This window comes from Balaenoptera ricei, chromosome 4 (genome assembly GCF_028023285.1).
Source record: "Balaenoptera ricei isolate mBalRic1 chromosome 4, mBalRic1.hap2, whole genome shotgun sequence".
In the NCBI taxonomy this organism is placed as follows: domain Eukaryota; kingdom Metazoa; phylum Chordata; class Mammalia; order Artiodactyla; family Balaenopteridae; genus Balaenoptera; species Balaenoptera ricei.
This window is the reverse complement of record NC_082642.1, coordinates 73,705,802-73,733,640: the sequence shown is the minus strand read 5'-3', so window position 1 is coordinate 73,733,640 and position 27,839 is coordinate 73,705,802. Positions and strand designations below refer to the sequence as shown.

The following is a 27,839-nucleotide window of genomic DNA, read 5'->3' as shown; positions in this document are numbered from 1 at the left end:
CTTACTATCCTGTGTGGTAGCTTGTGCTTGTTTTGTATTTCTGCCTAAATAGAAGACGCTATCCCACCTTGGTGCAAGGTGGGCTACAGGCAGACCCACCTTTTCGTGTAGGTATGGCCAAAATTTTTTTCTAGTAGCCCTATGATCTGCTCCAGAAAGTACTCTTATTGAAGCCCCAAATTAATCATGCAGCGTGGAATGAAGAAGTGAGTTTAGCTTTGGAAATAGAGGGCAAAGTTAAAAATCACTATCATGGAAGTGTTCCTCTAGATTAGAACATTGAACTTTTATGTAGTCCTCTTAAATCTGCCATGATGAATAGCCCCCAGATAAACCACAGCCAATTAAATGAGTTCATTTGTTGAATGGAGTTAGAATTAGCCATTTGATTGTCTGAAGAACATTTGCCAAAAGCAACTCACTTCGTTTTGGCATATTTGATATATTGAGCTGGTATCTGACAGTAGTTGGCCACAGCATAACTTGCTTCTTGAGACTGTTCCTGGAAAATGTGCTAGTAATATCAGCTTTAAAAGAGGGTGACTGAATTTTTAATTGATAAATAGGAGGGGAGTCACATATATGATTCATCTAAACATGGCATAGATTATTTAGGTGCAAGTTAAAGAAGTCTAAGACATAGCCATGGTTTTATTCCACATGTATGGAGAGTTTCTACAATTTTGCTGTTTCCCAATAGAATTTTTATATTGTGCCTTTACTAAAATTGCCTTTTTGTCATTACTAAAAGCTCTTCTCAAGACTATTAAAAGTGGTTTCAATCAATGTGTAGCTATCTTTAAAATCATGTATTTTTCTACGCAACTAAATCACCACACCTTTTTCTCTTCTTCCTATACAGACTTAGCTTTGGAACCAAACCCTTCTGACCACCCAAGGGCAAGCACAATTTTTCTGAGCAAATCTCAAACAGATGGTAAGGCAATGCTTTTTTTTCCCTGAGAAAAAGAGTGAAAACTGTTTTTGTTTTGTGTATTATAGGAGGTATTTAGAAAGACTCTTACAGTGGTTTAAATGTTTCACTTTTTTTATGTATTCACTTGTCTTATTTTAATATGTTGATGATACAGTTTCCTTTAGTTGTCAGTGTTTTAGGGAGGAGAACACTTAGACTATCTGTTTATACATTTTGCCACCTCTTTATCAACATTGTCAACTGGCCACATGATTTAGATGTGGTCTATTTCTCCATGCTACTTTGTCCTTTTCCCCTTGCTCCGAAGAGCACATATGTTAAAGACAAATGATAGGGTTTAGGTCACAGTTAGGTTTTCATTTGATCAAATCAGAAAAATCAGTTGTTATATATGGGAATTGAGCCTTGTGATTTTGGCCCTGTTTTCCACAGTGTTCAACCAGACGAGCCTATCTCACATCCAGATTTATGCTACTCAGAACTTTTAAGCTATTCAAAACTTTCTCATCCTAATGTAGTGCTGTGCCAGGGTAATAAGAGCAACATGCCATATGGGGTTTTCCAGAAGATTATCCTCAGCATGTGAAACTCATATAAATTTCCTGTGTCCTCCTTGTTTTAAGATGAGAATCAGAACCGTAGAATTTTTTGCACTCCTGCTTGCCTGCTTGTCTTCCTTAATGTTATGTTAAATCCTAGTTTATTTGCTAAAAAGCCATACGTGACCAAGTTTTTCAGTTGATTACGAGAGCAGGAATACAAGAAGTGAACATTCCATAATATTTAAAGTGAAGCAGCACAATAAAAAACGGAGGTTTGGTTTTTTGTTGTTGTTGTTTTGCTTTTTGTTTTTTTCCGTTAGATCACTGGTTTTTATAAAAGGATATAACTCAGGAACAGCCAGATGGAAGAGATGCATAGGGCCAGGCATGGGGACAGGGCACAAAGCTTTGATGCCCTCTGCAAGGGTACTACGTGTTCACCAACCTGGAAGCTCCTGGGGTTTCTAACTTGCATTTTTCTAGTGTGTGTACTTGAGCCACTCATTTCTGGTTAGGATTGCTCTATTTCTCAGTTTCTTCCAGAGCCATGAGCTGCTCACATGTAGAGGGGCTCTGGAGACAGTAAAAGAAAAGCTGTCCCATGCCTGTCTCTCTCTTCAGCCTTAAGGAATCCGTGCCTGTGATGCCTGTCTGGAGTTAAAGGAGGCAATGTGAGCAAGAGTGTGGCCTAAGACCCTCTTCAGGCTTTTATTCTTCTGGCCTTTGTTGGAGCAAAACAGTTTTGTGTGCTGTAGATATGTTCATTTAGGTCAGCACACTCATTTTAAAATTTACGTTTAACGTAGGTTACTTTCCAGTTGTGTATTTTTTCAGTAAGGTATTTGAGTAGGTTACCATTAAGTGGTTCAGGATGCTTCCAGAGATACTGGTGCGTTCGGAGATGAGTGCCTGGCCAGAAACTGGTTCTTAGAGTTGTCATCTGTAGATTGTGGTAATTAAAGTACGCTGTGTGTAAATGAAGAATTAGAAAATTCTCCTGGCTAGTAGTTCAGCTATGCAGCAGGTAAATTTTTTATTAGCTAAGTTTCTCACCTGGCCTAATTTGCTTTGTCCTTTTCTTTTGTAAATGGGGAGTCTTTCATTTGTACCTAATACAGAATATCTATTAGGTCAAAAAAGTGAAACTAAGTTTTTAGATTTTATTTATAGGACTCATCTTGCTGGGTGATTTAAATTATATATTTTGTTGGAAATTATTTTAAAAAATAGAATGGAATTTTATCTCATTGTGTTATTGGTAATCCATCAAATAATTAGTGACTACTTTTATTTTTCTATGGCATTTGTATCAGAATTCATCAGTTAATTTTTTTTTATTCTTAGTGCGGGAAAAGAGGAAGAGCAACCATTTAAACCATGTAAGTAAACAGTTGAAAAGTTAAGAAATTAATAGTTTGAATTAAAAATATGTCTGCCATGATTCCTAAAAATATGATGGATCCAATACTGTTAGCATGGACCTCTTTTTGGTAGATTTTCTAAATCTCTGTTTTCCTAATTATCAAATGTATTCAGGAAAGTCTTTGACTTAGTAGTGCCCATTTTTTAAGGGTTCTGACATTTAAGTTAAATTTCACTAATATGGTTGTAGTATAAAGATCTGCCTTAAATTCTTTTGCCTTATTTTTTTGATCTTATTTTTTAACCAAAGTAATAGAAGTATAACAGGTAAGTTAATTTTTAGCACTGTCCATTGACTTCTTGTCATAGCAGGTGAAAGCTTAGCTTCTTCGGTCCACCATGACGTTATTTCCCTCCCTGTGTTCCCTCAACATGTATCAGTTTTTATTAAATCAGAATCAATGTTTACATTACTACGACTCTGCAAATATTGTGCGTTGCTGAGCCATATAGTTCTCTGACTGTGCCTCCTCCTTGTACACCCTTCATTCTTTTTCTTAAATATTCATGAAATTGGAGCACTTCTGCACTTCTCTAGGATAACCCAATCCCCCTTTTCCTAGCCAACGTGATCTCACACAGCCAAATGCAGTAAGTAGCTCCCTGCCCGGTCTCCCTGCTTTCACATTCTTCATTTTTTCTGTGGAATTAATTTCCTGACTATATTCACTTGCCTGTTTTCTAACAGCTATTTTTTTCCCCAAATGTTTTAACATTTGTCACATGCCTATCAAAAATATTTTCCGTCTACTAAGCCACATCTGTTCCATTTTTTTCTTGGAGACACTTTTCCCCAATCTTTTGTCTTCCTACTCCCATATAGACTAGTGTTCCCCTAGGCCTGCTCTACGCCTCTTTTCCTGGGATATCTGTGTGAAGTCATCTGGGATCTCACATAACTCTGCTCTCTTATGTTGGATCCCCTATGTCCTAGATTCTGTTTCCCTCTTGTCTTGTTATACTTCCTTGTTTTACTGGAGCACATTTTCCTGGGAAAAGGGCACATGGGCAGAAAGTTTATAGAGATCTAGCCTCTCTGAAACTCCTTCTATTTGATAAAGTATAGAATTCTCAGTTGAAACTAATTTTTGCCGTTCTAAAGACGTTTCCCTCTCATCTTCTCATTTACACTGTTGCTCTTAAACCTGTTGACATTGTATGGTACATTGTACATTACCGATTTTAGTCATTTCCCCCCATCCCTTCCTTCTCGGGAACCTTTTAGTACCTTCCCTCTCCCTGGGATTTTGAAGTTTCATAATTTGGTTTGGTATAGACCTTTTTTGTGTGTTTCTTTGATATTCTGTTTTTTTTCTTCCAGGTTCCTATTATTCAGATGTTGGAAGTCTTAGACTTACCAGATGGCTAACTTTTTTCCCCTCCTGCTTTGCATTTTGTCTTTTTGTCCTGCTTCCTGGAGATTTCCTTGACTGTGCTCTAATCCTTCTATTGAATATATTGTTTTGTCTACCTTATTTTCAATTTATAGAGTTCTCTTATATCCTGTCATTCTTTTTTTCACTGATGCAATTTCAAGTTTTCATTTGCTCCTGAGTTTTTATCACTCCCATCAATTCCTTCTTCCTGTTTTGTTTTGTTTTTTTTTTTAAAGCATCCTTATATTTTATTTTATTTATTTATTTTTTGGCTGCATTGGGTCTTGGTTTCTGCACGTGGGCTTTCTCTGGTTGCGGTGAGCTGGGCCTACTCTTTGTTGGGTGCGTGGGCTTCTCATTGCAGTGGCTTCTCTTGTTGCGGAGCACAGGCTCTAGGGCGTGTGGGCTTCAGTAGTTGTGGCTCATGGGCTCTAGAGCGCAGGCTCAGTAGTTGTGGCGCATGGGCTCGGTTGCTCTGTGGTATGTGGGATCTTTCTGGGCCAGGGCTCGAACCCGTGTCCCCTGCATTGGCAGGCGGATTCTTAACCACTGCGCCACCAGGGAAGTCCCATTCCTTCTTCCTGTTTTGATCTCTTACTTGTTGGGGGCTTCCCTCAAACGTGTGATGGTCCTTGGCTGTCTGTTAAGATCTAATTGGAAGCATCACTTGGACAACTCGTTAACTGATGGGCCTCACTGCAAGGATTTTGGGACCACGCCTCTGAACTCTGAGCCTGCCTTGGGTTCTGTAAGACAAACTGGTTTTCTTGTTCCTGTCCTAGTCACTCTCTGTAGGTACCAAGGTTGTGCTTCCTCTGTTCTGCCATGTCAGTTACCACTCCTTTATCTAGTCTTTTCACCTTTCAAACATTAAAAATCATCTGCTGTTTATCCTGTCTTATGTATAGCTTTTTTAAAAAATGCCTTTAATTCTAATGAGATGATATCTGAAAGAAGGGGGAGAGGAAATAGATTTGTGGTCAGTCTACTCAAACTTAGATTTATTCTTTGAATATAGGTTCTGAGTTTGAAGTTTAATTCAATATAATTAACGATATTAATTCAGACAATATTTTTGATTATACCTATAATTAGAATATTATACTTTTCTACTAAGGCCTGGAGTATGAATTCTATTCAAACCACTCACCCTACCATATTGTCCATTAATGTGCAACATAGATGGAGCATTACAGACTTTTCAGTTAAAGTCATTGATTCTTAATAAACGTATCCAAAACTTGTGAAAAGGGGGAAGAAAAAAGTGAACTTCAGCTTTATTCTCTTTTTTTTTTTTTTTTTCATTTATATACTTTTATTTGGGAATGTTTAAATCAATACAGAGAAAACTAAATTTCAGAGACACTGAATATCATTAGTTTGGATATCATTACTTTATTATAAAAGAAACACGGAAATTATTTACAGGATGAAAGATTTCAGAACTTCAGTGGCAGCTTCACGTGATGCCATTGGGGGAACGGGCAGCTTCACGTGATGCCATTTCAATAGTGACTTATTTTAGTCGACATATTTTCCAAGAATGTCACCATCTCTAAATAAGAAATAATCCTTGTCATCTAGAACTACTTTGGTGCCTCCATATTCTGGGAGAAGAACTTTATCTCCAACTTTCACACTAACTGGTTGAATCTCTCCACCCTTTCCTTTAGAGCCTGATCCAACAGCTACTACCATTGCTTGCAATACTTTTCCTTGCGATTTTTCTGGAAGCATAATGCCTCCTTTGGTTACAACTTCGGGTGCACTTCTTTCAACTAATACTCGGTCAAAGAGGGGAAGAAACTTTCTAAATGCCTGTCCTGCCATGACTCGGGTTGCCGCCCTTCGTACTCTCGCTCTCTCCAGCTTTATTCTTTTAATGGGTTAAAATCAGAGGCAGTAGGCACAATGGGAAGAGTCATTGGGTGGGGGCAGGATTTCAACAGGTACTTGACCTTTAATGATAAGCTTTGAGGGTTGTTACTTACTAGCCTCCTAGGTATGATTATTTTCTAGTCTTCACCATTAAACCTGAAGTCTACTAAGCAACCTTTCCCCTTATAAAGATTGTAAAAGTCCATGTATTTTGTCCTTAGTGCTGAATGAAGATAAATACTCTTCTTCAGTGACCCATTGAAATAATACCTATGAACATTAAACTGTCAGTAGTGTTTTTTGCTACTTGTTTTTTTTTTTTTGTATTTGCATTTTATACCCTTATGTGTGTCAGTGCAGTTTATTGAGGTTGTGAGCCAGCAATGGTAAGGCTTTAATCATAAAGGACAGTTATCTTAAATTTTCAAGCAAGATGAGAGGAAAGTAATCTGCTGGCAGCTAACATATCTAGGCTTTGCTCAGAGGCTTCAATTCTGCCATCCTTTAGTGAACACTAGATGCTGGAAAGTTTGAATAGTTTCAGGAGTAGGCCTGTGGAAGTGTTTCTTTTGTAGGATCGAGCCAGTAGGCTGTAAGTTGCTGATACATTAAATGAGCCCCCATAGGACTATAGACCACATCTAATTAAAAATTTTAAATGTTTTAGCAGTAATATTTCCAAAGACAAATCAATATACATTCATAATAGAAAAAAAAGTTTTTAATAGAGGAAAACAGGATAAATAGCACCCAAAGCTCTACCAACTAGTCTATATTTTGGTACATTTCCTTACTATTTTTATTCCCCTCATATATTATAGATTTTTGGTCAGAATTGACTTTTATTACGTGTAGTGTATGTCATATTATACCCTAATAGTAGTGACCTTAAAAGATAACCTGCTTCGTTTAGAATCAAAGTATTTGAATGAGTGAATTTTCATTTTTCATGCTGTATCTGTTTTTTGAGATTCTAAAATTACACATTAACCAAATAGCTATAGTTTTAGTTTAAAACATTTCTAGCTTGAAGGAGAAATTAGTCTTCCAAATAGTGATACTGTTTCAAATATGTTACATCTAGAACTTTTCGTTAATAAGGAATAAGTGGCTTTGCATAAAGCATCTGAAACAAGCAAAATGGTGTTTTATATATGCCATTTGGATATTTCTGATTATTGGATACTGGCAATTTTTATTTAAATGCTCTGTATTTTAAAAAGCATCAACTAGATTTTCTCCCTGCCTCACCTTTCATGTATTTGTGGAGGACATTGATGGGAGAGTGTGACAGCATGGTGAAAACTATTTTATATTAATAGGAGGAAGGAAGGCTCATCTGAATTAGTAAACAAACAAAAACCAAAAACAAAACCAAGCTTTAAAACTGTTTGTATTCTGTGGTATTAAAGAATGCTACTCTTCCTTCCAGTGGCTTTCAGTGATTGGGATTTGGTTATTGGCCTTACTTTAAGGAAGAGAGTTGTCCTAACATAGTTTAGGCCATTTTAGTATTTGACTATTGCCGTGTTCATGGGCTCTTCACAAATAAATGGATACTTCTAAAGTGTTTTAAAGATAGTTCATTCTCTAGAGGGTCTCAAAAAGTTCTTTGTCACCTATCCAACACCACTGTAGATAAATTCTCACGAATTTGTATCTTTAGTAAGATTTACCTCCAGTTGTAACTGATCTTAAATAATTTCTCAAACACTTGTTGAATCCTAATTTGTCCCAGATTCTGTGCTCAGTAGCTGGAGGTAGGAGAAGAATCTTCCTAACCTGGAGAAGTTTGTTTACCTAAGAGGGTGGTACTATGCAAGCAGCTGAGACCATGGAACAGTTGGTAAATTAGATGTGTGAGTGTGCAGAAAGTGAGAAGTGTTGTGGTGTGCCTGCTGGCAAAGGGATCCTAGAGGAAGATGGGGTCAAGCTTGCTGGGACAGGAGGAAGAAAAAGGCACTGCAGGCAGAGAGCAGCATGGGTGAGGCAGGAGTGTCAAATAACACGTAGAACAGAAGTAGTACAATTTTGAAATGAATGGCAAGTATTCTCTGAGGTTCTCACTTGAGTAATGTAATGGCAGTCTTACTTAAACATGAAGTGAGAAGTTAAATTCTCAGAGTTGTTTTATCCGTTTTTTTTTGGATGCGAGAGAATCTTTAAGCAGTACCTTTTTGTCCTCCAGATAAGGAAGTTGAGGCCCAGAGAGACTTACGGCCCCCAGCTTTTTAGTGATAGAGCAGCCCTGGCACGCCCAGCCTCTGGTTCGAAAACGCTTGTCTCGTCGCACCGTCTCCTGAACGAGTACATTTGTTACTGGGGTGCATTGACTGCAGTGAGATGCTCCGGCGTCGGTGTTACAGACAGCATGACGTTTTATTGTAGTAAATGAATAGAAATGGGAAATCTCAGCTGCATTTCATTGCTTAAGGAAAAAACCCTGAAATCTTATTCTAAACTTTTTACATTATTATAAAGGTAATTTATAATAGGCGCTTGCCAGGTTTGATTATAGGTACTATATCAAGGCAGCATTTTATAACCCATTTCTCAAAGCTCGTCTGTGGAAGTCAGAGTATAGAGGTTTCCCATAGAGCTGCACATGATATCACACTCAGGCAGTTCATGGAGTGTAAGAAAAATCTTAATGCTTTATCGTTTGACATTTTAACCAAGGAAAAAAACACACTTTATAGGTTTAACTTACTGTGACATTTTCTTCTATTTCCCTTCCCCTTCAGGTATCTCCAGGGCAGCTTACTAAAAAGTATAGCTCATGCTCAACAATATTTCTAGATGACAGCACAGTCAGCCAGCCTAATCTTAGAACCACAGTAAAATGGTGAGTACAAGTAGGTTGCCAAGGGCTGAGTGACAGACCCCCTTATCGCTAAAAGCATCCTAGCCATACATAATTTCATTCATTTGAATTGTCCTTTTCAGTGATCAGGTTAAAAAACTGGTGTCAACTATACATTGATTTCAAGGACCTAAATATGAATTTTCAGTTTCCATTTTAATCTTAGAGCGCATGATAGAAGGGAAAGCCAGTTAGCAAATAAGAAATCCCAGAAAAAGTATAAATCTTTATTTGACGCATTTCTGTTGTTAAGCCATTGTTGAACATAATGAGAAAGAGAGGTACTTTTTATTGGCTATTTCTAGAAAAAATTATTTCTTTATGAGTTGTAGTCCTCAAACAATGTATACTACTTTGGAAGCCACTCTTAGAAGAAGGAACAGCTTGTCCCCTACTGGCACCAAAGCGAATCTGCATTTAAATTTAATTGGATTTTGTCAGATTTATCCCACTGTGCATTTTTTTTTTTCCTGCACTATTTCTGTATGAAATTTTACTTCTCCTTCCTGTCCCCCAAAGAGGGGGAGAATATATCAAACCAGTCTTAAGAAATACACACTCAAGCTTAATTTCTTTGTAGATGAAATTTGTTCAACTGAGGTTTTAACTTAATAGACACATTTAATTTTTGTTTATATATATAAATATATCTCCAGCACACTGTATCAATCACAGCAGAGAACAATAAAAGAGGTGAGGTTTCGGAAACATGGCTGTGGTCAGGCTTATCCTTAAGGAGACACGAACAGTGTCATGATGATGGAAACTATTCTTTAATTTCTGGGAGCACCTCATAGTCCACAATTGGAGATGCACTTTCAAAACACCCTAATGATGAACCTTTCAAGCTTATTTAAGAGAAAAAAACCAAACGGGATGCAGAGCTTCTTGCCTCCTCCCTCGCGGTTGTCCACGAAACATTAACATCTCCTTAGGATATGAATGTTGATTTTCCAGAACACAGTTTGGGAAATGCTATTTGAAAATATTAATGTCCTTATCCTTAATTTTATTTGTTGTCTTAATTTTATAAGCTAATTATATTTTTAATTGGTTTTTAATGTGCCAGCTTTTTTTTTAGCTATTTAAATTATCAGTAACTTCTACTTTAATCAAAGACAGCAAGTTCACAGTCATAATAATGTAACTTTCCTCTCTTGCTTACAATAATAGTTGCAGTCAAATCATGTTTCAGCAAACACTGAGCCCCATCTCTAAAGTCCTGAGTTTGGGCACTTATCACATCATCACTGAATGTTTTTATTCAGCCAAGACACTGAATCTGTGGGTACAAAAACCACTCTACTTTGGCTAGAGTCGCAGCTTCTTTTGAATTCAAAAGAGTCTGATGTCCAGTATATAATTCAAAAGTACTTTGAAGGTTAACCTTGCTCAGGGACTTCCCTGGTGGTGTAGTGGTTAAGAATCTGCCTGCCAACGCAGGGGACACAGGTTCGAGCCCTGGTCTGGGAAGATCCCACATGCCGCAGAGCAATTAAACCCGTGCGCCACAACTACTGAGCCTGTGCCGTAGAGCCCGCGAGCCACAGCTCCTGAGCCCGTGTGCCACAACTACTGAAGCCCACGCACCTAGAGCCCGTGCTGTGCAACAAGAGAAGCCACCACAGTGAGAAGGCCGCGCACCACGACAAAGAGCAGCCCCCGCTCTTGGCAACTAGAGAAAGCCCGCGCGCAGTAACAAAGACCCCATGCGGCCAAAAATAAGTAAAATTAAATAAAATTAAAAAAAAAAAAAAAAAAGATTAACCTTGCTCAGACAAGTAGGTTTCATCCTTTTTTTTCCCAACCTAGTCTAATTTTTGGAAGTACAGTAAATTTTAATTTGCTCTCATGAAGTTTTAAAAATGATCATTCATCACATTCATTATTGGTGAAATAAAGGTTTACTGAGAAAATTAATAGGGCCAATTGGCTTTTAGGAATGATTTTGAAAATGTTTATCATGGGGTTAGTTTTCAGTGGGGTAGTTGTTCTCAGTGGGGTAGGTGAGCCTTATTAGAATCACTTATGCAACTTTTCAAGATATATGTTTCTGGATGCACAAAGTCCACCCGCCTGCCCCCGCCTCCAAGACACAGTGTCTGTGTGTCTGTCTGTCTGTCTGTCTCTCTCTCACCCACGCACACACACCTTTTGACAAGATGGGGAATGATGTGAAGCATGATTATATGGACAAAAGCATCCCGAGTGATTCTCCGATCTTAACCCTAACTCATTCATCCCTAAACTTTGCTGCACGCTGCAGTCATCTGGGGATCTTTAAAAACAGTCCTGATGCCCAAGTCATACCCAGTGCCGGTTAAATCAGAACATCTTGAAGCAGAAGCCAGGCAGTTTTTAAAGCTTCTCAGATGATCCCAGTGTGCAGCTGAGCTTGGGAGCCACTATTTGGTTAGAGGGCAGGAGAAAGAGAACTGCTTCTGATAATTAGTGGGACCTTAGGTAAGTCAGTTTTAAGCCTTGGTTCCCTTCTCTGTAAAATGGGTTGTTTAATTAAATGTCATCTACGGTTCAGTGGTCCTTTCCATCATAAAACTTCTAATGCTGTGATTTTAAAATCAATTTGAAGATGAAACTTTGAAGCACTATAGAAGTATCCATCTTTGATGCTAACGGTGTTACAGGCCTTTATACAAGTGCTAAGATTCTATAGACCTATTATAAAATTCAGATTTGCCTTCCCTCAATTATTTTGAGTTTCATTTTAGACCCTGAGAACAAAGGGGAGCATATAACTTAACCAGAGAACCCCTTTGTTGCCTAATATACAACAGCTGTGAATAACTTAGGAATATAGTAACTTAAAAAAGACTACCTAAGGACTTGTATCTATCTGTTCGTTAATACTTTATTTAAAATAATTTGGAAATACCTGTCATTAATAGTATACTGTGTAGTATTATGCTGTATTATTAGCACTGCTTATTTCAGGATAGCTAGACCTATCATCAGTTTTGTGGCTATAAAATTTTGCTATTAAATTTTCTAATAATTATGTAAAAGTGATTTTAAATCATTTTGGTATAGAGCACTTTTATTATTTACTTTTAGGGAAATAATGGAAAACGGATGGGTAGGTGGATAGCGAACTAAATCAACTGAAATGCAGGGGCTAACAAAAAAACCACACACACACACACACACACCCACACACAAACTACTATATGGCTTAAATTTAAGCATGTGTATAGATAGATATAACTTGTACAGGACAGAAGGTTTTGTGGGTAGAAGGACAAATGACAGGGGAAATATGTAATAATTTATATATTATAATAATCAACCAAAACATGCCTTCTAACAGCATATCTCGCATTTTGGGTCTCCTAATTTTGCTAAAAGCTGAAGAACCTAAAACAAGGGGGAAAGCACCCATGTGGTACTGTTCTGAATTCGAGGATTTCGGGGCCACTGGGCCTCTGGAAGGTCTTCCCTCCTTGCTAACCCCTTTTTAAAAATGTCTTCAGGCCTGATATGATAAAAATCAGTTATTACAATGTATTTTTTTTCCTCCACAGTATGACCTTAGCAATATATTACCACATAAAGAACAGGTGAGCTCTTTTAAAACCTATCTTGTTATTCCAGCTAATTAATTTACAAGGTATCAAGTTTAGTGTTAGGTAATAACTATAGATGTTACTGGCATAAGCTTTTATTATTCGAGTGCTTTTATTACAATATAGAAGTGAATCATTTATTTTTATCTTAGGACCCTTAATTCTTAGGTTACTGAGCATCCCAAAGAGTATTTGTTTATATGGGTTATATTGATAATTTACTGTATTAGAAATTGAAATTGAGAATTAAAAAAATTAAATCCATTGTATGTTCAAACAGGGTTTGCCTTAGCACTATTGAAATTTTGAGCTAGATAATGCTTTGTTGTGGGGTGTCGTCCTGTGTGTTATAGGATATATAGCAGCACCCTTGGCCTCTACTCACTAGATGCCAGTAGCACCTTCTTCCCTCCACATTACGACAACCAAAACTGTCTCCAGCCATGGCCAGAAGTCCCCTGGGGGACGAAATCACCCCTGATTGGGAACCCCAGTGTTTAACATAAGTCATTTTTTTTTAATGAAAAATAACTATTTTCCACAACAAAAAATATTGAGAGAAAAGTATCTCCTTAATAGAAGACAGCTGATTCTCATATCTATTCTGTCTTCAGTCATTTGTTTTGAAGAAACAATATGAAGAAGATCCAGCCGCTTGCAGATATATAGTTGGAAAAAGATGTATTTTTAAAGCCTTCAGATAATTTGGTATATTCTTTGATACTCTACCAAAAGTCTGCATGTGCTAGTTTCTTAAATTAGTTAAAATGGAATTCTAAATCATATCAATGAACTTGTAATAAATACTATGTTAAATTAATACCCATTGATCTGTCATGCATACTGAGTAGATCTTTTTACCTGTACCTGACTTTATAATATTATACATTGGTCATTTGGAAAGTATTGGTTCACATTTCTTTAGACAGTGTCAAAAACTCACTTTTGTTAGTATCACCACCAGTCTTACCAGAAAAGTCTTTTAAGTGTTGAGAAGTTGTCAAGTTCACAATAGAAGGTAGAAGTTTTCCAAAAATCCTGATATTTTTAGCTTGATGGCTTGAATTTTATCATTGGCAACAAATAACTTTAGAGTTATTTTCCTTGAAGTGACAGGCTCACTTTGTTCATTTTTGAAAGAATGACTGTGTCAGTTGTACATTCAAATAACGATGGTGTTCGATGAAAAAAGTGTTTCAAATAAAGATGGTGTTCTATGAAAAAAATGACTTACCGCCAAGTCACAAGTGCTTTTCCTTAACACAGCCATATTTCAGTATGTAAAAGTGCTTAATGCATACTTTCCACTTATTCAGAATATTAAAAAGAAGGACCAAGGTTTAAGAACACTATTCATTTTTACTCTTTTATCAAGGATGTTCTTAAAGCAGATTTTTAACTGCAAGTGGCAGTGAATAATTGAATGACTTCTAATTCAGTTTGGTACCACTGCCTTGATTCATGCTCAGAAACCAGCAGTTTTACCCACTTTTGCTTTTATACATCCATAGCAAATGTCACACAATGTGAAGGGCAGGTAGTGTCTTAGTATTCTTATAAAAGCAGTTTTGACCTCTTGGGCCTCCTGAAGGAGGGGATAGGGGAGAATCCCAGAGGCCTGCAGACCACATTTAGAGAACCGCTGTTCAAATGAGCGCAGTGTATTAGTGTGGTGAAATTTTAAATTAAAAAGCCTGGTTTCTTTTAAAATAAAAAGACAATTACATTTTTAACGCAAACTATTTAAAAGAGACAAGAAGAAATACACAATAAGAATATAAAGAACTAAAGAGAAAAAAACGGGAAAAAACCATGAATCTCATATTCACATTGATTGAAGTGAGAAGAATTTATTGCCCACCACCACTGCTTTATAAAATGTTCTTGCATATTCCAGTGTGAGGTTAGAGGAGTGAAAATATATTGGTTTACTAGCATTGCCTGTTAGGGAGGGTCAGTGCTTATAGAGGCAACTCTGGCTGGTTGTTGTAGAAAAGATTTCACGGAACTTGATGTGCTGAGTAAAAATAGGTCAGGAAACCTTTCTAAGGGTGGAATCCAGGAGAAGACTTTATAAAACTGTTTGCTTTGTTGAAGGTTAAGCTTCCTCTACCCCTCTCTCTACTCCTAGCAGATATTTTACTAAGATAGTAACTCCTGAATTAATTTTTTAAATGCACATTCTTATTTTATAGAGATGCAGATAGATCCTTGGATATTTTTGATGAGAGATTACATCCACTCACAGTAAGTGTCAGTTTTATTGAAGTGGTATTTTTCTCTTATACAGTTGTGTTTATTTCATGCTGATTTGCTTTGAAATTAATTACTAGAAGAAAATTACTTCCTCCAGCTCGAAGTCAAATTCATCTTCCTTTAAGTCTTCTTCCCCACGCCATGTTGTGTCTAGTCATTTTCCCGAAGGCGTGTTGTATAAGGGGTTGATGGACATGAACCGAGTTGCACTTTGTATGAATAGTGAGCAGGTAAGTAAACATACCCAAGTAACAGAAAATGTATCTTTTTAAAGGATGATTTTCCATAGCATCAAACAATATAAATATTTGTAAATAAACCTAATATGATAAGGCCTCTAGGAAGAAAATTAGAAAACTGTTTAAATTTTAAACGAATTAAAATGACAAAGTTTTAAAATTCACTTCTTCGGGTGCTCTATAGCCACACGTGGCTGGTGACTGCTGTACAGGACAGCACATTCTTAGAGCCTTATGGTTACAGGACACTGGAAATGTGTTTTCAAAGTTGATTACAGAAAAGTATGACATATGGTGATCAGCAAGACTTTTGAGCCTAAAAATATTGGGTTGGCCAAAAAGTTTGTTTGGTTAGTGAATATATTGTTCAATAAAATGCTTGGTGAAAATGAAAACTGTGTCGTTTATTTTTACTTAAAACCAAATGAACTTTTTGGCCAACCCAATAGTTTACATTTGGTTAGAATTCTGTGGGGAGGAACGTGGAAATACATAAATTTTCTGCGGTTGTGCCTGTATTTTTCTTTAATGAATGGTGGTGAGTACTGGATCACTGTGGTATTTTAGGATCCCATTGTTTATATTTAAAAGACTACAAGACATGTCACCCAACCAAAATTATTTTAAGGGGCACGTGGGCCCAAGTGTGAAGACTGCTATCTTAAGGGTACTTTTAAGTATTTTTCTTCCATGGATACTTAAATTGCATTTTTTCTCCTTTCAGCGAGAAAAGATTCCAGAGGAATACTTCGAGCATGATCCTGAGCACAAGTTCATTTACAGATTTGTTCATACTCTTTTTAGTGCCGCACAGCTAACTGCTGAATGTGCAGTAGTAACTTTGGTAAGATATTTTTTCTTTCATAAAGCATCTGTAGAAATTTCTGTCTTGTACACATGGTATGGTCCTGTTTTTCCCAAATGAAAGTAGGTTCCTGAAATGATCATTAGAACTTTATTAAGAGAAACCTATCAAAAGAAAGTAAAGTATACACATTTGAGCTTTAATAATCATTATGATTTAAAATGTTGCCATTGCTTTTCTCATCACAAAACAATTGCTATTAAAGGCAGCAGGAGAGATTTCTGGTTTCTCCTTCCACACCTGAGGGGACACATGCACGCACAGTGCACACACGCACACACAGACGACGCATGTTGTGGTGGTAGGGCGGGGCAATAACTGAACGCTCTGGTCCACAGGCAGAAACAGGTTCCGGGTAGTTTGAAGCTGAGTCCCAGACTGTACTGCCTAGGCAGTTCTGATGTGTGTCCTGATTGAGAACTACTGCCCTCAGTTCTCTGTTCCTTGGATAATGGATAATGGTGTTAACCATCCCTGCTGTCCTCTTATTGCCTGCATGTGAAGTTGCCCAGGACTAGGGTGCCAGTAGGACTTCAGAAGGCTTTACTCTAGTTAGCCTGCTAAGCTACAGCTGTGTAAGGACCTTTTTGTCATCCATTCCTAATTCCTATGGTAAGATTTTATCATTTGAATAATAAATCATACTCAAGTGAGAGGTAGTTGGGATTGTTTTACTCCTCCCTATAGCAAACCTGTAGGGGGAAAGTCAGCTGCGTGGTCTGCGGGGAAGGGATACTTAGGCCCCTCACTGCCGGCTCCTGTCAAGGCAGAATTGAGGACGGGAGGCTTGTCCTTTTGAAAAGAGACCCCTCAGCGGGTACTGGATCAGACACAGGCCTTTTCTTGGAGCTACAGGCCACTTGGAGTGCTTAGCACATGCTTGAGAGAGGCAGGAATGGTGCTAGCATATGGAGAGCTAGGAAATGCAGGAAGGAGAGTATTTGGGTTGGAAGAGGGGCATTTCTTTGTAGACAAGTTAAGCTTGATGTACCTGCGAGACAGCAGAATGGCAGTGTCTAGTAATCATTTGAATATATGGGATTGGAGCATGAATCTGAGCTAGAGGGAGGGAATTAAGTGTAGCTGTTCAAATGCAGAGAAAGTACGTAAAATAAAAAGTGGGTAGAAGATAGATCTGTAGGGACTGTCAGCACTTAAGGGACAGATCCCCAGAGGAGTGGCTACAGTGGTAGGAAACCCAGCAGAGAACCCTAAGAGACACCAGGAGAGGTTCAAGAAGGAGAGTATGGTCCAAACGCTAAATGCTACCAAGAAGTTGCTCATGTCATAAATACCATGTCACTGAATACCTACTCTGTGTCACTTTTCTACATGTGGGGGGTGGAGGAGAGAACAAGTTGGATAAATAAAGTTCTTGCCTTTATGGAGCAAGTGTGGAAGACGTAAATTTTTTTTTTTTTTTTTTTTTAATCGGAGTACAGTTGATTTACAGTGTTGTGTTAGTTTCAGGTGTATAGCAAAGTATAAGTGTTTTTTTTAAATGAGTGTTTTTTAAAAGATGACTATTTCAAGTAGTGGTAAAAACCATGAAGAGAAAGCAAGGTAAAGGGATAAAGTGATTAGAGGGGCTTACTAGAAAGCTCAGGAAGAGCCTCTTTAAAGAGGTAATGTTTGAACCCAGGACCTGGCTGAACTGAGGAAGATCAGGTACGCTGGCATTACGGGCAGAGGGGACAAGTGCAAGGCTCTGAGACAGGAACTTGTTCTGTGTGTTCAAGGAAAAGCAAGGTGGCCATTGTGATCCGAGCGGGGAATGAGGGAAAGAGCATAGGTGATGAGGTCACGGAAGGACAAGGCCGTACCGCACAGGGCCTCGTAACTTGCAGGCCACGGGAAGAAGGTATTTGTTTGATGGGAAACCTCTGGCAGATCTGGAGCAGGTGCATAAAGTAGTCTTAATTTAAGAGGCTCTCCTGGCTGCTTTGGGGAGAACAGACTGTAGTCTGTTGGGAGGCAGAGAAGTTAGGCAGTGGCAGCGATATAAGTCAGAAGTGACAGACAGAAAAGCGGTCAGGGTACCAGTGAAGGTAGAGATAACAAGAAGTTCTAACAGATTGGAGCAGGATACACTCAAGTGCAGGTGTTTGGTCTCAGCGACTGGGCGTGTGGCAGTGCTCTTTCATTTATGAGGGAAGGCCTGGGGAGTGGAGCTCTGGGACGAAGAGCTCTGGGTGGTTTGTGTGAAGGCACCGGTGACCACGGCAAGAGTAGTCTCTGTAGAGTGGTAGCAGCAGGAGGCTGACTGAAGTGGGTTAAGGAGAGGATGGGAGATGAGGAGCTGGCCTCAGCCCTGAGGACGCCGTCTAGGGGCAGTGGGGGACAGGCTGGGGACATGGAAGCATTCACACTGGAGGAAGCCTCTGACAGAGAGGGAGAAGTTGTTCCAAAAGAGACTAACTGTGGGCACAGTGCTCTGCAGAAGTGAGGTGGGATCAACTTCATTCACAGGAGAGTGAGCTTCAGTGAAAAGAAAGAAATCTCGCTTCCTCCGAGACAGGAGGGCAAGTGGGGTAAATGAATAGCGGCACGTGTACCAAGTTTGCCAGTACAAAGGTGAGAGGAAGTTGAGAGATTGCCAGTGTCGTTTCAGTGCCTCTGATTAGTCGCATAAAGTAGAGAGTTGAACCTTGCGGGGAGAGTCGTTCTTAGGGTACTAGAGAGTGCTGAGTTCTTTGGGGAATGGGAGCCGAATTTCACTAAGAACATATAATCTCAATACCCGTGTTTGAAAACACAGTAGAGTTGGGAGGGCATGGGCGAATCTGAGCTGTCAATCTGATAACCCTTCAGAGAGTAAACAGACTCTTTAAAACTGGACATTTTTCTTTTTCTCAAATGGCATATACACTCTTCTACAGAGGTAACAACAAATCACAGCTTACCTCTCTAATCTTTGCTCAGCTGTTAACTCCATCCAGTTCTTTGTAGGGTAGACATTTGATACATGTAAAAGAAACCATGAAATCATCTCACAAACCGGCAGGTTTAGAGGAGCCCCAGGGATACAGACACAGGCAGGTCTTCCCACCTTAAAACCAAAAGAATTGACTAAGCTGCAGATTATGTAAGACAGAAATGAATAATGAAATGATAATGGAGATGTGAAAAATTGGGGATATGAAAAGGACTACCCTTTGTATGCATGTGTGTTCCTGAAAAAGGCACCAAAATATGGGAATACTTGACAGCTGTAAAGCCCCTTTGTACTGCCTGTCCCGCTGTGCCACGCAGCAGCCACTGGGAGGCTCTCTTGACCACCAGTTTTTATCTTCAAGTTCATGCCGCAAAAGGACTGGTGACTCTGAAGAGAAGGTAAAGATGTGCTCAGTCTTACCAGAATTTTACACACTCAAGCGTTATGTAAAATCGCCATGCAGCCACCACCAGTCTTGTAGTTAACATTGCACGTGATAGGCACTCAAGCATTTACTGAACAGTTGAAGTCGACACTGGGCTGTGTGTGCTGCCCTTGACAAGTGGGAAGGTAATAATACAATGCGTGTCTTTAGAATGCCCTTTGCTGAGATGTCCTTTCATTCCTGTGACCAAAATTGGGTTGGAAATTCACACGGGCAGAGTAGAAATATCAGACTAACAGAAATATCTGACTTACAACTGTGACCTGGCCTCTGGCCTTGGCTTGGCTGAGCAAAGTCTTTGTAGAACCTAGGAATAAAAGGGGTGTCAAAAAGAGATGAAATCTGTCATTCCTAACAATTCTTATCACAGCACTTAAACTGAACTAAAATCAAAGATCAGTGCTCTACTTTTGCAGGTTTACTTAGAAAGGCTTTTAACTTATGCTGAGATCGACCTTTGCCCCACTAACTGGAAAAGAATTGTTTTGGGAGCCATTCTTCTTGCCTCCAAGGTTTGGGACGATCGGGCTGTATGGAATGTGGACTACTGCCAGATCCTCAAGGACGTTACAGTTGAGGACATGTGAGTTTGTAAGGTTACCGTGAACTTTCTAACCATTTTCCAGTACCTCATTTGCTCTCATAAAGTTTACATTTTTAAGAAATGTTACATTTTAAGAAAGGTTACCTTGTGCAGAGAGCTGAAATAGACATAAAATTACAGACTTCTTTCTATCTAGCTGTAGTATAACAATTTGTATTTCCCCTCATTAATTGGTAGGTCTTGATGTGTTATTGTTGTAATATTCTGCTTGATAAATTGAAATTATTTTTCTGGTGGTTTCTGCCAAACATTTTACAAGCTCACTACCAGAACAACATGGTACAGTCAGTAACTTGACAGCTTTCTTAAAGCTGTCTACCAGGTCCAGTCCATTTTTAAGGGGCACATGCCTGGTCTTTGAAGCAAGTGGCCACTGTTAAGGTCTTAGGGCCTCTAGACTACTGACAGGTTATAATTTCAACCTGAGTCACACATTGTGTATGTACTTTTGCTGGTCTTTTTCTCCTTTTTATCTGAGGTTCTGTTGTTACAGAAACTATGATGTACAGGTAGCCACATATAAAGGTTTCAGATCCCTGTGTTCCTGTCTCCTCCCCTAAAGTCTGCTGAGTTAGGAAACACCTACCTCTCAGGTAGTCCGGGAAGCATCCCTGGGGCCTCCCCCAGGGCACTCAGCAAACACAGCGGCACTTTGTGGGGCCTTGAGTTAACTAGGCAGGTTCTCCTCACAGATGGCACGCTCACATTGGCATGAAACGCCAGGCTTCCAATCTGGCTCTGGTGAAGGGCCCCAAGGGTGGGAAGCAGGATGAGCCAGAGAGGTAATTCCAGCAGACTCTCGAAGTGCCCGCTTGACAGTGAACCTGTCTTTGTGGGTGGCATTCAGGAAAATGGGAAAGGACACCTCTTGATTATATTGGACAGCAGAGGCCGATCAAGATGGCAGGCAGGGGCAAGAGTTTGTTTTTGTTACCTTTGCCCCTTACTCTAGATAATTCACAATTACCAAAGTGCATATTTACAGCTGAAGCGAGGAAAGTTGTGACTAAGAGAAGGGACCAGTGACTGTCAGTAGCTGTCAAAGTGGCTTTTGGTGAAAATGCCCACTTTGGTGGTCATGTAAACCAGGTGGTCATGGTGATATTGCTGGTAGCAATCTTAGCAAACAGTGTAACAGCAGATAAGGAATTTGAAATGAATAGAAGTACTTTTGGAAGTTGCAGAAACTAAAGTGACGTTGACCAACACTATCATCAGTCTTTAAACTGGTCCCTTGAAGGAAGGAAAATCTGTAATCGTGAACACCATCCCTGCCATGATGGCAGCTGAAATTTTCTCAGAATCTGCAACTGAGCTGACTGGGGCTCTGGTTCCAGGTACAACATCCGAGAACATGCAGGGAAACGTGTGGGTGTTCATAGACATTGAGCCCAGGAGCATTGGCGGCACTGTCCAGCTATGAAGAAACTAATTCTAAACAACGCTTTTCTGTGTAGAACGGAGAATCACCAGGAGTTATGTTTATAATAGGCTGCTTTTGTTTATGATCTTTGGGAGTTGGAAAGCATTACAACAAAGTGTTTAATACACATTTGTTTCATCCCTCTGCTGTTGACTACTATTTGTAATGGTCTCATTTTGAGTCTGAATTGAAAAATTGCTGTCTATCAGCTTTTCCTTAAAACTTTCTAACATCTCTGTGTCTTGTTAAATATATATTTCCCTTCAAAAGAGTAAGTTAAACTGAGCAGCTGCTGTTCAGACAGTTTGCTGCGCCTGTAAGTGGTAGGCTCTTCAGCCACCTAGCCATTTAAAAACAGCAAAAAAACACAGAAGATGCATATTCTGTAGGCATAATGCTTTTCTTCAGTGATTAAAGCTCTATTAATAGACATGTTAATCCTATGAAGTACTGTATTTCCACACAATTAAAATGTATTAGTGGAGAAAATATAAAAGGGATAGTGAAGTGCATTTATTCCTGTAGTAAATTAAGTCCTGATTAGCTGATTATCAAAACATTATCTGATTTACATTTCTATAGACTTCTGGCCGTATGAACAGGAAATGAATTTTGGAAGTAGGTTCAGTTAGGTTTAAAGTTCAACAAATGAGAAACCTCATTTCTGCTCATACTCTGCTCTCCATACAGGAGAACATGGAGCATTTGTTGATTTATCCAATGGATAAAATATTAACACTTTAAAACCAGGAAACCAAATGTATTGTAAAATAAGCCACTTGCATGTTTGTTTGGGTATTTATCATTTTTATATAATCAACTCTAAAGTGATTGCTGTGGAAAGTGGTAAGATTTACTCTAATTTTATATTTATTTACTTAAACATTTGGCAAGCAAATGGCTGGATATGGTCATATAGCAGAAGCCTGCTCCCAGCACTCTACTTTCCCACTTCATTGAATTCGCCCTCTGTGGGCGTGTGCAGTCTGTCCTGGCAAGGGGCGGTAGGTCTGAACATTCTGGGCTGCTCTCCTAACACTGGGGGAAACAACTGCTCTATCAGAGGTCGTATCGTAAAGTGGGTTTAGTCTAGCTGAGACATAATCTTACTGCCTTCCTAAGCTTAAAAAGTGCATCCTGTCCTGTCATGGTGACGACAACTCACCCTAGTAAGGTTTTAAGGTGAACAAAAACTTGCATTATGCCCTTTGACACAGCCCCATGCACAGGGTGGGGGTGGGGGGATTCCCTTTCCCATCGAATGTAGCTTATTTATTTATTTACTTGAGATGAATCCTTGTTGCCTCAAGAGTTTTCCCCCCTCAGAGATGATAGCAGTGGCTCTCGATGGATCCATTTTGTTGCCGTGGTGATGTGCCCACTCCTTTTGTTGGCTCGTCTCTACTTCAGTAAGCCCCTTCCTGTCATCAGCCCGGTGAAAATGTCTGCAAGTTCTTCAGAGCTAATAAACAGCATACATCATTCCTTTCATCTGATCACTATAGTGGGGCCTTGTGAGTGAGTGTGGAGCATGAATCGTACAGCTGCACTAATGGAACTCTGAAGAATGAGCCCCTGAGTCAGCAGCATGAGTGCATAAGAGGGCCATAACCTCTTCCCCCTTGTCCCAGACTCAAAGTGCTGGGACGCAGAAAGGACCACAAATAGCTGTACCTTGTTTGAACATTAGGGTATTAATCCAGCTGGGTAGCCATTATTTGTTTCAAAACAGTATTTAGAGCCATCCTAGTAGCTCAGAATGGTATTTTTGAAGATAGCCCAGTTGACTAAAATTGTCCTGTGTTGGTTTTGTCTTCTCCTCCTCCCCCAGGAATGAGATGGAAAGGCACTTCCTGGAGCTACTTCAGTTTAATATTAATGTTCCTTTCAGTGTGTATGCCAAATACTACTTTGACCTTCGCTCCTTAGCAGATGACAACAACCTGAATGTTCTATTCACTCCTCTTAGCAAAGAAAGAGCACAGAACTTAGAGGTAAGGCTGTGAAATCACTAACTGGGGTTTTCTGTCGGCCACCGAAGCCACATCTGTAGCTAAATTATATTAAGCAGTGATTAGGAAAATGGAAAGCTGTTAACAGTTTGAAGAGCTTATTGACCCGTTGGCATCATATCTCCTGTGTCTTTTATGGTTTATACAGGGATCCCACATTATAAAAAAAAAAATTGTCTCTTCTGTAACCATAATTCAGAATACTTTAAATCATATTTAATCTGTTCTTAATGGTTTTCCATTTGAACCTCTACACTTACATATAACCATACATGAATAATTTCTTAAAATTGTATCCCTAATCATATGTACCTACATAATCTACTTACCACTCTTAACTGTCTTTTTTTTTTTTAATAATTGATGTTTTGGACTATTTCTACTGTCTTGATATTTTTAATAAATAAATAAATGTATTTATTTATTTATGGCTGCATTGGGTCTTCGCTGCTGCACGCGGGCTTTCTCTAGCTGCGGCGGGCGGGGGCTGCTCTTCATTGCGGTGCGCAGGCTTCTCATTGCAGTGGCTGCCCTTGTTGCAGAGCACGGGCTCTAGAGCGCAGGGTCAGTAGTTGTGGCGCACGGGCTTAGTTGCTCCTCGGCATGTGGGATCTTCCCGGACCAGGGCTCAAACCCGTGTCCCCTGCATTGGCAGGCGGATTCTTAACCACTGCGCCACCAGGGAATTCCCTCTTAACTGTTTTTTACTCAGCTTGCAGTTCGTGTGTGTGTGTGTGTGTGTGTGTATATATGTGTATCACAGTTCAGTCCCATGAGTTTATTAGACAAAGCATCCGTGGCTAACCTGAGAGACCTATACTTGGAAGGTATAATGTGGATTCAGATACTGGCTGTAGAAAGTACATGAGTTTTTAATATAAATGGTAACGTACATGGAACAAAGTAATACTTATGGCTTATGATTTTTGGTGGGTATACAGCAAAATTCACAACTGAAATGAACACATTTAAAATTGATACTTTCTGTGGTACCTTGGTGGTACTTTAGAATAAGATGTTTTTCTACCATAATTTATGTGCAAGTGAAATAGCACCTTTCAGCGCTTGGCATTAGACCTCTCCTACCTTCAGCACATACCTACCTGATTAAAATTTTCTTAGAGTATGTAATAACTAATGAAAACTGAATAGAAGTTGAATAGCTGAGTAAACACTGATTTTGCCCAAGTGTATGTCCATTACGTTTAAGGATCACGTGTGTAGGTAACAGATGATATTGCTATTAGGAGCCTATCATTAGGAACCCAATTTTTAAGTAACTCTAAGTTATTAGGGCAAGTTACCCCTTGCCCCAGCAATCTAATCATAGCCCTTAAAGGTTATTACCTTAGGGAATTGTCAGTTAGTGTAGATATCAGCTATCCAAAGTAGCAGTAACTATGAACTATCTAAACGAATGTAGATGTGTGGCTTATCAATGATGCTTTTTTTGTTTTTTTAAGGTCCGAACATTTTTTTTTCCCCCTAATTATACCTATGTTCTACCTGATTGACTTTCCTAGGCCATTTCCAGATTGTGTGACGACGAATACAAAGACGTGTGTAGAGCTGCTATGAGAAGGTCTTTCAGCGCTGATCATTTCATTGGTATTCGGCGCTCCAATGCCATCCTCTCTTAAGGGAGAAGTGAGGGGTTGTAACATCATAAACCCCTCGAAACAAGAACTGGAGAAATATCACCTCTCCTGCTCAGAAACCAGCAAAGTTAGTATTTTCACCTTAAAGAAAGACATTGAATTCAAGAGACTCATGGACAAGCGAAGATTATGCTCATAGGAAAGAACGGGACCTCGTCAATGTAACACGCTCTTCTGTCCTTTTTATTGTAAACAGAGTTACAAAAACCACTCCAAAGCTAAAAGCTCCCAATCCATGCACAGATATCTGCTCCCAATCCACGCACAGATATCTGTGAACTATGTGAGGTTTTTTAATTAATAGCTTAAATTTTTAGACTTTAAAGACACTAACTATATAACTTCTATGTTTTTCTTGCCTCACTGTCCCATAATGCTGCATATTCCTTTAGAATCAGTGCAGTATTACCATCAAAAAATGGGACTCCAAAAAAACAAAACAAAACAAAACAAAACAAAAAACAAAAAAAAACAAAAAAAAGAAAAAAAACAAAAAAAAGAAGAAAAACAAAAAAAAACAAAAAAAAGAAAAAAAACAAAAAAAAGAAAAAAAAACAAAAAAAGAAGAAAAAACAAAAAAAACAAAAAAGAAAAAAAAAAAAAAAAGAAAAAAAAAAAAGAAAAAAAAAAACAAAAAAAAGAAAAAAACAAAACAAAACAAAACAAAACAAAAAAACATGGGACTCCTAACAACTCATAAAGCCAAACTTCAGAACAGACTGTTGTAGCATCGTTAGGTTTTGCAGGGTTCTTCCTCCCTACTATATCATTGAAGCTGCTAGTCATTATTGGCAATCAATTTAAACCAAAAAGCTGCTGAATAACACATGTCATCCAAATTCTTTGCAGGCAGTACTTATTAGCATATTAGCATGTTTGCGATCATAAACAGAGAAAAACAAAACAAAACAAAAAAAAAAACAAAAAAAAAACATGGGACTCCTAACAACTCATAAAGCCAAACTTCGGAACAGACTGTTGTAGCATCGTTAGGTTTTGCAGGGTTCTTCCTCCCTACTATATCATTGAAGCTGCTAGTCATTATTGGCAATCAATTTAAACCAAAAAGCTGCTGAATAACACATGTCATCCAAATTCTTTGCAGGCAGTACTTATTAGCATATTAGCATGTTTGCGATCATAAACAGAGAAAGAAAAAAAAAACAAAAAAAAAACAAAAAAAAAACATGGGACTCCTAACAACTCATAAAGCCAAACTTCGGAACAGACTGTTGTAGCATCCTTAGGTTTTGCAGGGTTCTTCCTCCCTACTATATCATTGAAGCTGCTAGTCATTATTGGCAATCAATTTAAACCAAAAAGCTGCTGAATAACACATGTCATCCAAATTCTTTGCAGGCAGTACTTATTAGCATATTAGCATGTTTGCGATCATAAACAGAGAAAGAAAAAAAAAACAAAAAAAAAAACAAAAAAAAAACATGGGACTCCTAACAACTCATAAAGCCAAACTTCGGAACAGACTGTTGTAGTATCGTTAGGTTTTGCAGGGTTCTTCCTCCCTACTATATCATTGAAGCTGCTAGTCATTATTGGCAATCAATTTAAACCAAAAAGCTGCTGAATAACACATGTCATCCAAATTCTTTGCAGGCAGTACTTATTAGCATATTAGCATGTTTGCGATCATAAACAGAGAAAGAAAAAAAAAACAAAAAAAAAACAAAAAAAAAACATGGGACTCCTAACAACTCATAAAGCCAAACTTCGGAACAGACTGTTGTAGCATCCTTAGGTTTTGCAGGGTTCTTCCTCCCTACTATATCATTGAAGCTGCTAGTCATTATTGGCAATCAATTTAAACCAAAAAGCTGCTGAATAACACATGTCATCCAAATTCTTTGCAGGCAGTACTTATTAGCATATTAGCATGTTTGCGATCATAAACAGAGAAAGAAAAAAAAAACAAAAAAAAACATGGGACTCCTAACAACTCATAAAGCCAAACTTCGGAACAGACTGTTGTAGCATCGTTAGGTTTTGCAGAGTTCTTCCTCCCTACTATATCATTGAAGCTGCTAGTCATTATTGGCAATCAATTTAAACCAAAAAGCTGCTGAATAACACATGTCATCCAAATTCTTTGCAGGCAGTACTTATTAGCATATTAGCATGTTTGCGATCATAAACAGAGAAAATAGGTTATTTCCTTCTATTGGGTCCATGCTGCATTTCTTGTTAACTATAATGGTGCTTCTGATTTTGTGATGATTTTCCTCTTTGTTATATACTTGTATTAAAGGATATTTTCATAATTCCAGCCAACATGGTGGTCCAGTAATTAACAAGCCGGTGATGAAATAGAAGGTGTCCGAAAAGTCACAACAATTTTAAGCTTTAATATAATGTGCTTAGATACTCCAGAACACTGTCACAGAAGTATAAATGCTAGACTGGCAAAACATCACTTGAAACTTTAATCGAATTTCTTCTAAACTCATTTACTTTTGTACATTTTAAACATTAAGCTTTTATTTTTTTATTTTTTATTTTTTTAAATTAATTAATTTATGTAATGGCGTGTTGGGTTGTTTCTGTGTGAGGGCTTTCTCTAGTTGTGGCAAGCGGGGGCCACTCTTCATCGCGGTGCGCAGGCCTCTCACTGTCGCAGGCTCTCTTGTTGGGGACACAGGTTTGAGCCCTGGCTTGGGAAGGCCCGTGAGCCACAATTACTGAGCCTGCGCGTCTGGAGCCTGTGCTCCGCAACAAGAGAGGCCGCGATAGTGAGAGGCCCACGCACCGCGATGAAGAGTGGCCCCCGCTTGCCACAACTAGAGAAAGC

At 38.7% G+C, this 27,839-nt stretch overlaps 2 protein-coding genes across 10 annotated transcripts in view; one reads left to right on the top strand and one right to left on the bottom strand.

The window, feature by feature from the left end:
* Positions 1–25,486, top strand: part of LOC132364650 (cyclin-Y-like protein 1) — a 74,173-nt gene extending 48,687 nt beyond the window's left edge. For 4 of the 9 annotated variants that reach the window (XM_059920560.1, XM_059920558.1, XM_059920559.1 and 1 more), the window contains 8 exons: positions 863–937; positions 2,824–2,858; positions 12,558–12,593; positions 14,795–14,846; positions 15,819–15,938; positions 19,756–19,922; positions 23,198–23,360; positions 24,902–25,486. In XM_059920560.1, coding sequence (XP_059776543.1) covers positions 12,559–12,593; positions 14,795–14,846; positions 15,819–15,938; positions 19,756–19,922; positions 23,198–23,360; positions 24,902–25,018 — 654 coding nt within the window. In that variant the 5' untranslated portion in view covers positions 863–937; positions 2,824–2,858; position 12,558 and the 3' untranslated portion in view covers positions 25,019–25,486. Of the gene's footprint in view, positions 1–862; positions 938–2,823; positions 2,859–4,504; positions 5,026–8,899; positions 9,001–12,557; positions 12,594–14,794; positions 14,847–15,818; positions 15,939–19,755; positions 19,923–23,197; positions 23,361–24,901 lie in introns of those variants that run through there. The other 5 variants (XM_059920556.1, XM_059920554.1, XM_059920555.1 and 2 more) reach the window with 4 other exon arrangements.
* Positions 5,765–6,147, bottom strand: LOC132365320 (10 kDa heat shock protein, mitochondrial-like). Its single transcript, XM_059922035.1, has one exon. It carries the CDS (start codon positions 6,105–6,107, stop codon positions 5,799–5,801), a length of 309 nt encoding a protein of 102 aa, XP_059778018.1. The 5' UTR covers positions 6,108–6,147; the 3' UTR covers positions 5,765–5,798.
* Positions 25,487–27,839: the final 2,353 nt, after the last annotated feature.